The 9,348-nt window shown below is 35.8% G+C and overlaps 1 protein-coding gene across 4 annotated transcripts in view; it reads left to right on the top strand.

Annotated features, from left to right (window-relative positions):
- Positions 1-9,348, top strand: part of ST6GALNAC3 (ST6 N-acetylgalactosaminide alpha-2,6-sialyltransferase 3) — a 578,393-nt gene that overhangs the window by 353,772 nt on the left and 215,273 nt on the right. For all 4 annotated transcript variants that reach the window (XM_032155552.2, XM_032155553.2, XM_058439653.1 and 1 more), the window contains exon 3: positions 3,791-4,200. In XM_032155552.2, the coding sequence (XP_032011443.1) occupies positions 3,791-4,200 (410 nt within the window). The remainder of the gene's footprint in view (positions 1-3,790; positions 4,201-9,348) is intronic.

Genomic DNA, 9,348 nt, shown 5'->3' with positions numbered 1-9,348 from the left:
AAAAAAAAAAATGGTTCCTGCAAGTAAGTGGTAAAATAGAGCAATTATCATGTTCATCCATGTCTCCTGGTACCTTATTCAGGAAGGCAGATGGCTAGGCAAAACTATTACCCAGAAGTATAGACCAAGAAGTACAAACGTCTCTTAAGGTGATGGCCATGGTGACAGTTGGGCCAAGTGAATAGTTAAACAAAAACACAAAGTGGCAATTTTATAGATCACCATCTACCCTCAAAGCCATTGCATTCATAATACTCTACCCAATGACATATTTGTCACATAAACAAGAGGCTGTTGTTCCCAATGTTTGCCCTCAAGTTGTTAGTTAGCTGCTGACCTCATAATCTGCACAGCTGTGGCATCCCAATATGTTGTCATGAAACAGATTGTGATGTCTTAATTGATCACTTTCAGAGGTTACAATTGTCAAGTGAGAGCAGTATGCTGACACTTATTAGTTAAATTAAGCCTTGTTACAGCAAAACTGGCTAATTCATTATAATGACTGGGAAATCCAATGTAATTTGCTGCATTTTATAGATTCGAACATATCCAAGGCTTTTTCTTTTTCTTCTTTTTGATTGTTTAAATTTGTGGAGGCTATACCCCAACCATGCTTTTATTACATAACGAAGCAACTTCTTGGAATAGCAAATGGAATGTAACCCCCCGCACCATATGCATCTTGGTGATAAGTTGGAGTATGCCATATGACACACACAATTTAAATCAGGCATTGATTTGCATGACTCTAAGGGAATTGGAGGACCCAGCTAAGAGTAATGGATGTCAGGCTCTGCTGCAAATCGTCTGGCAAGAAGAATATTATGTTATTCTCTATTGTTTAAAAGAAGGTAGGCTCCTAAGAGGATGAGGAAGGGTCTTAAATCAATGCGTGACCCCAAAGGGAACCTCCTTGTGCCTCCATTTTGGTCATTGGAGAAGTCTTCACTGTGGCACTAACCTATAAAACTCTCTTTTCCAAGTGTCCTAATACACTCACTCACCTGGTATGGACCTATTCTCATCTGGTGCCTAGACCACCTGCTACTTACTGTGGCAGGGGTGATGAACAGTCCCTTTAATAACAGAGTTTTAAGACAACTCATAAATGGGCCTTTGTGCATTCTGCACGTCAAGTTTTTTTCAAAAGTTTTATCTTTGACATTTCAAATAAACAGATGCCTTTGTCAGTCTAGCACATTTTATAGGAGTACAAATAAAAATGAAATCAAAGAAACTAAGTTAATGTAATAACTGTTAGCATCCAAAATGCAGGAGGAAGAACAAGAATGTTTATCAAAGCACTTTTTTTATAGTAGAAAAAAAGAACAGATAATAGCTAAATGCCCAGCAGTAGGCAAATCGGTGCATATGGTATACCCATATAGTGGAATCTTGAGCAGGCATTAAAACTATCTCTAAGGGCTGACATGGGAAAGGCTGATGATTTTTGATTAATGGTTTCTCATTAACTAAGAAACCAAAGTGGCCAAATTATATAAATGGCGTATCTCAACCTGTCTAAAATAATATCTATAGAAAGAAAAAAATATGACAAAAATAGGTGTAGTGTTATTGAGCGATGAGAATATGGAGAGTTTTTTTTTTATCATTTTATCCATTCTTTTTAGTTTTTTGAGTTTCCCATTTACTTTACTAATTAGGGGGAAAAAGTTTTTAAAGCAGTTTGAGTAGCTTTAATTCAATAGGCTGTACCTTCAGAATGTTTCCAGAACATAAGCAGCTTGTCTCCATCTCCTTTGCTAGTCAACATGGCCCACATCACTATCCTCTCTTGCTGGGATTGTAGCAGTAGCCTAATCTCCTGCTTCCACCCTGGCCTCTCTTTTTATCAACTTTCCACACAGCTGCCAAAGCTGTTAAAATGTAACTCAGCTCAGTCATTCCTCTGTCCAGAGCCCTTCAATGGCGCTTCATCTCACACGAAGTGAAAGACCCTAAGTGATTTCTCCCCTGCTATCTGTCTGGCCTCAGTACCTACTTGGCTCTCCCCACTGGCTCTGCCAGGCTACATTGCTCTTCCTATTATTCCTTTCCTACCTCGGAGTATTTGCATTGGTTTTTGCATTTGCTCTGCAGGAACACTTTTTTCCTAAATATGCTCATGGCCAACACTTTCACTTCATTCAAGTCTTTCCTCAAATATTATTTTCTCAGCAAGTTCTTTTTCTGATTACTCCACCAACTCTCTCTCTCTCTCTCACACACACACACGTGCACACACATACCTCCTAACCTCCTGTCCTGCTTTAATTTTCTCGATTTAGTACTTAGCAAAATTTAACATGTTATATGGTATGATAGCTTATTTATTGCCTTTCTCCTGCACCCAACTTGAATATAAGCTCTATGAGAACAGGAATTTTTGTTTATAGTTTTCACTGCTGAACTCTAACCCCTGGAACTGTGCCTGACACATCGTAGGTGCTCTGTGACTGCTGTGAGTGCCTACCAATGATAGGAACAATGATCTGTTACAGTTGTATGATGACTAACCAGTTGATTTTTATGCAGTATCTTCCCTCTCAATGTAATTATTTTAATTCAATTGCTTTCACTTCCTAACTTAACCAATTGAGCCTTTAATGTATTCCAGGGACTAATGGGGGAATGGAGTTAAAATGAAGGAGATAGACATTGTTCTGACGTAGTTTACTGTCTAGTGGACAGACATAATTAAACAATAAAGTCCAACACAATACATAAAACAAGGACAGTACCCAGTTGAGAGAGGCTACTCACCAACAGGCACAATAAAAATTCAAGATCGAATGTCAGATACAAAATGTGGAATCTCATAGAAGGGAGATGAGAAAGATGTATATCAAAAGAGCACATTGCTTCTTTATTACTGTTTTAAAAGAAAGGGTGACTATGTGGGAGAAAAGCAGCAGAAGTAATTTATTTGGTTGTTTTAGGAGAACTGAAAGCAAGGAATAACGGAAAGGGCAGTGGGCTTAGAGTTAGAGGATCTAGATTTGAATCTAACACTGCAGCTTTATCATCTCCAAGTCCTGAAAGCTGATGCTTACCTTGTACGAGTCTCTGTTATCTCCGTGGTTAAATAAAAAGGGAGAAAGGGACTTAGGATAGCTCTAGAGACTGTCTGTGTATATACCTTCCCATCTAAAAGGAGGCCTTTCCTTATCCATCTAGGATAAACATAAACACAGAAGCCAATTAATATGATGACTTGAGGGAATCTCTGAAGGGTCTCTGTAATATTTCTGCTAGCCTGGGACTGACCTTAAGGAGTTACTGGTTCTGAAAATCTGTTTTATAACCTCATTGCTTGCTGAACTCTTCATATTTTTGTCAATTGCTCATAACCATTCATGCATACAGGTGAAATACATAATTGATCCCTGGATATGTTTCTTTTGCATTTCTTTTATAGCCACCAACCTTATTACAAAGATCAAATCTTTTCATATTTTATTTCACCTGAAATTACGGTTCTGAATAAAAATATTTATCATTTAGAGCGGAAAACAAATAACTATTTTTTGCCTATAGCTTTAAACCAAGGCATGGGGATTATAGAAATTAAAATTATTTTTTGACTGTATACTTTTTCTTTTTTAATGGAAGCATGCTGTTAACTTGATAATCTGTGGTAGAGACTGTAGGTTTGGTATTTGTAGGTACTTCAGAAATATTTCCATATTTGGTAATTATACAATATCTGAACTTTTGTTTTCCCATAGGAACTTGTTTGACTAAATGGAATTTACTAATTTACATGCCTTCTTTCTCTATTTTTCAGCCTTTGCAACTGGACTGCGACCTTTGTGCCATAGTGTCAAACTCAGGTCAGATGGTTGGCCAGAAGGTGGGAAATGAGATAGATCGATCCTCCTGCATTTGGAGAATGAACAATGCCCCCACCAAGGGTTATGAAGAAGATGTCGGCCGCATGACCATGATTCGAGTTGTGTCCCATACCAGCGTTCCTCTTTTGCTAAAAAACCCTGATTATTTTTTCAAGGAAGCGAATACTACTATTTATGTTATTTGGGGCCCTTTCCGCAATATGAGGAAAGATGGCAACGGCATCGTTTACAACATGTTGAAAAAGACAGTTGATGTCTATCCGAATGCCCAAATATATGTGACCACAGAGAAGCGCATGAGTTACTGTGATGGAGTTTTTAAGAAGGAAACTGGGAAAGACAGGTGAGTCCTCTCTGAAGCAGCTTTATTGTCTTTTATTATCTTTTATGCTAAATCTTTGCCAATTCCTTTTTCAGGATATAAAATGAACAGTTATTTATTTAAGCTGATTGTTATATGTTTTGACTATTATGATTACTTGATAAGCCAGCCTGAGGTCTCATTTATTCCACCTATACTACCTCCTGTTCTTTCCATTCTGATTGGTTTGAGTCTCCAAGAAACACTGGATACTTCCCCAAGGTATCTTTTGATCTTTTCTTATTTTGCTCCATTTACTATTGATTAAGTTGGATTTCAGCTGAAAGAGGAAGCCTAAACATTTCTGTTTCAAAACCTAGTAATGGTAAGGAACTTTAGGATTATGCATTAGTCTAAACTCCTCTGGGAATTTTGACAAAATTTTACCTGAGACCACAAATAGAACGGGCTATTGATTCTCCAATAAGATTGTGTAGCTTCTTGCATGCAAATAGGCACTGTGATCCTGAACATCATAACTTGGTATCTAACTTGTTTAGCAGAATACCATATTGAAATTATACGTCACTTAAAATAATTAGCAGTTGAATTATTTTAAAGAAATGAGGTATAAATACTATTCATTCAATTATCCAAAAACCAATTTGCATATTTTATTACATCCATATTTTTTCTGTAGCATTCTGTAAACTACACTTCCCACTTTTTCCCCTTGAAGCCTGCTTTCCTCATTCTTTCCCCTCCCCTTCCTTCTTCTATTTCCTCTGTTTGCTCCGTTTCCAGCTCCTTCATCTCTCCTGTATCTGGATTGTGTACCATGTTTTCTTCCTTTTTAGAAAGATAACTATTAAAATAGAGAAAACAGGAATTACAAATCAGACAATCTTGGTTCTTATGTCTAGCGCTAATAAAGAACTGTTAAGGAAAGATATTGAAACCAATAGCTAAAGTTTTAAATTAACTGTGAATTTTGCTTATTTGTGCAATATCATGGATAAATTGAGCATCTGCTATAGTTCCAATATTAGCATTCCAATTTTTTCAAAATGTGTTTATTTCACTATTCAATATTATCAAATCTAAGCTTTTAACTATATTGAGCTATGTGCTCAGGGAGGTGCAGTTTCTGATATCTCTGGATGTAATTTGAATGCTGATGATTATTTAAAAATTTAGGTGGATCAACTCTCCTTTGGTAATGTGAGTTGATCTGAATTTAACATTTTCTACTTCTGAGCACCAAAAATACACAGCTTCATATGAAGTACAAGACAGAAATAGCCATGAAATACTAGTTCCTCGGACTGTATGAGTTAGCAAGAAGAATCCCAAAGGTGAGATTTGAATCAATGTAGCATAAACTGTCCCAAATGACAGGCAGTAGAGATGAAAGGGATAGGTATGGTGCTTCAAAGAAAAATGGTCATATGTCACACTATTCTATATAAATATGAAGCCTATTCACAAAGGGCTTTGGAAATTTCTGGTCTCTCCTTAGCCCAGAGCAATGCAATTAATGAGATGTATTTGGTTTTTCATTAGTTAGAGTTAGCCCTCAGGGTATCACCCAGACATACCTATAATACCTAGAGTCATGTAGTGGGGGGTGGTATCAGAGAAGAGCTTAGCATGCTGTTGGTTCATGTTTTTATGTGTTTATTTCACATCGACTTTTGCTGTGAGCTTTGAGGGAGACACTACCACCACATATGTGTAAATTGTAAAAGAATTGGGAGAGAATAGCTTTGGGAGATCATTTTCTTACTGGCCATGATGAAGAAAGCTGTATCGTAGGAAAATTACTAGGTAATTTTACTCACTTGATAAAGTTAATTTGCAGGGTATCATTCGATTGGTAGAGTTACCAAAATGAGAGTTAAAGAAACAGAAATATGGTTTCAGTTTATGGTGCATTCTTATCTTTTTCACTGAGTCTATTTCTGTCGGGTTGCTTCACTTAGTACTCCAACCAGACAAGAGAAGATAACTATGTTAGTGTTTTAGAAATGGACAGAATGGGTGATTTAAGTAGAGCCTGGTTGGATAACAAAATGTTGATCAAAATGACCTCAGAAGCTGCTGTTCCCAATCTATATCCTAACCACATCTATGTTAGACTTTTATTGTCTCAGAATTTCCCATGGCAATCTGATATTCATTGTCAAATTTCAAACTAGAATATATTTTTCAACTTTTCGTGAAGGAAAATGTCAAACTTATAAAGTAGAGACACTAGTGGTGTAATGAGCCTCTGTATAACCATCACTTAGCTTGAATAATTATTAATTCATGACCAGTATGGTTTCATCTATACCCCTACACACTTTCTCTCTCACCAAAGATTATGTTGAAACAAATCTCAGATACCATATAATTTTATTTATAAATATTTTGGTGTATATCTCTGAAAGATAAAGTCTTAAAATCAATACAATACCATTGCCCTACATAAAAATCAACAATTCTGCCTTAATGTCATTATATATTTAGTTTGCAAATTTCCCAATTGTCTCATTGATATATTTTTCGTAGTTTGTTTTAATTCGGATTAGCATAAGGTTCATACATAGCAATTGATTGATATGTCTTATATTTCTCCTAACCTATATAGATACTTCCCTGTCTCTCCTTCTCTCTTCTGTCTCCCTCCCTATCTGTTGTTGAAGAAACCTAGGCATTAGTCGTATAGAGTTTTCCACAATCTAGATTTGGTAATCGCATTCCCATGATCTTTCTTTTTCTCCTACACTGGTATTTATGTATTGAGGCTTGGTTGGATTCAGGTTTCTTTTTTTCTTTTTTTTTTTTTTTTGCCAAAACCATTAGGTGGTTCTTCTCTCAGGAGAAATACTCTCTAGTTTTCTCTTTTTTTAATGTTAGATGCCATTAATGATTATTTGCTAGATTAAATAATGTATTAGGATTGCACAATGGTGCTATTTCATCATATCCTTCTTATTTATTAGACGATATACTTTATTAAGAGTAATTTACCCTCTTATTCATTTGGTTACCATGAGATAGAAACCAATACTGTTCTCCTCTTTATTTACCAGTTTTAATATATTAGTTTCCTTGCATTCTCTGTAGGTGTCCAGTATTATTAATATTTACATATTAACTTACAGACTTAAACATACTTCAATTATTTTAATTTATTAAAATTATATCCTTATGTTCAGATCGTCCTATTTCGTCCTATGGGAACCTCTTCAAATTGGCTTTGAGTCCTTTTGACATGCCCCTAGTAGTCTTTGATAGCTTCTTTGTTTCCTGGTATTATGGGATGTTTCAGGCTTTTTTTGTACATATTCCGAGACAGACCTGGATTCAGACATTTCTCCAAAGAATGTCAGTTTCTTTTAGTAGTTAAGAGAGCATAATATTAGCACCATTGCTGCTCATTTCTACTGGATTGGTCTTTGTTTCTTGGGCTTTACAGTGGACAGAGGTAGTATATAAACAATATATTCTGTGTATATTGTTAAAAGATAAAATCATTATGAGTTCAAACCAAAACTTTCAATTCAAATCCAGGGTGATCAGGTTTTAAGTTTACATCCTCTATCTTATATCTGTTCCTTCTTTTTACCATGCTGACAATCACAGGTCTCAGAGATTTCAATGTAATTATTCATCTGCTTTATTCCACAACACTCACTCACACACACACACACACACACACACACACACACACACACACAAATAATCTTAGAATAAGAATAACAGCACAACAAGCAATATAATTATGGTAAACACTTTAAGGATATTTTGCATCAAAGAAAACATTTGAATGGCAAACATTTATGTGGATCTGTGCTTACAAAGTATATGTTGGTTATAGTCTCCAAAAAAGTTTTTAACATTTTTCTCCTAAGTAAATAGGAGTGAATTAAGTGGTATACATCACTGAAGGCATGAGGAAATAGAGAATAAGTGGTGTGCATTTAATTTTGCTTTAATTGTAAAGCGATTTTGTTTGATTTGCGTGTAGTTATTAGAACTTTTTAGCAAGTAGTTATTTTCATCAAGTTTTTAACAGAGAGACAATGTCATCATTATTATGTATAATTTATAGAATTAAAAATATGTCACTAGTAGTTAAAGTGATTCATGATAGGAAAATGATTACATGGAGTTCCTCAAAGAAAACTTTGCTTCTCAGCTTGCTTCTTAAAATTGTAAAAATACTTTAAAAAAAATATAGCCCTTCCATTTAAGGTAGGCATCTTTTCACTTTTCCAAGTATTGTGGTTTTGTTTTTTTTTTTTTTTTTTTTTTTTTTTGAGACGGAGTCTCACTCTGTCACCCAGGCTGGAGTGCAGTAGAGTGATCTCTGCTCACTACAACCTCTACCTCCCAGGTTCAAGCAATTCCTCTGCCTCAGCCTCCTGAGTAGCTGGGACGACAGGCACGCACCACCATGCCTGGCTAATTTTTGTATTTTTAGTAGAGATGGGGTTTCACCATATTGGCCAGGCTAGTCTCGAACTCCTGACCTCGTGACCCATCTTCCTCAGGCTCCCAAAGTGCTGGGATTACAGGTGTCAGCCACCACACCCGGCCAGCATTGTTTTTCGTCTTAAGGAATTCCTCACTGAGGAAACATGAAGCAGTAGAAGAAATATGTATATCATTTAAATGTCTTAGAGTAAGTTTCGGCCAACTCACAAACATATTGGAATACCTTTTTGAAGCAAATGGAGTTGAATTTGCTTTCTTTTTAGTTACTGCCTAAAATTATTTGGCTTGTCAATTAGAGAGGGTGACCTTATGGGAAAGGCTAAGAGAGCAGAAAGAGTAGGTTGCTTTCCCTTTCTGTCTTTATCTTCTGGGGCCCAGTTTTTTTTCTTTCATTCTTTTTTTTTTTTAAATTCTGGGTTCATTGGTTAGTGGTCACTTTTAGATTGTCACGTACCAAATATACTTCTGGAAATCAAGTATTGTGAATTCTACAGAACTTTCATTTCTTCCAGAAATCTCTGAAATTAAAGGTTTTATATTCAAAACAATCTGGAACAAAATACCTTTTCCCCTTTGAATGATTGGTATGCATAAATAATACTAGCCTGCTGACATTTACACATTTGCATTAGTACATCTTAAGACTGAAATATGATAGAAATGCTGTAGGGCTGACAGTGGCACATTGTGCCACACTTAACATTG

The sequence above is a fragment of the Hylobates moloch genome, unplaced genomic scaffold (genome assembly GCF_009828535.3).
Source record: "Hylobates moloch isolate HMO894 unplaced genomic scaffold, HMol_V3 SCAFFOLD_5, whole genome shotgun sequence".
NCBI classification, from domain to species: Eukaryota; Metazoa; Chordata; class Mammalia; order Primates; family Hylobatidae; genus Hylobates; species Hylobates moloch.
Note: the sequence above shows the minus strand (reverse complement) of the source record. Positions and strands in the feature narration are given on the sequence as shown.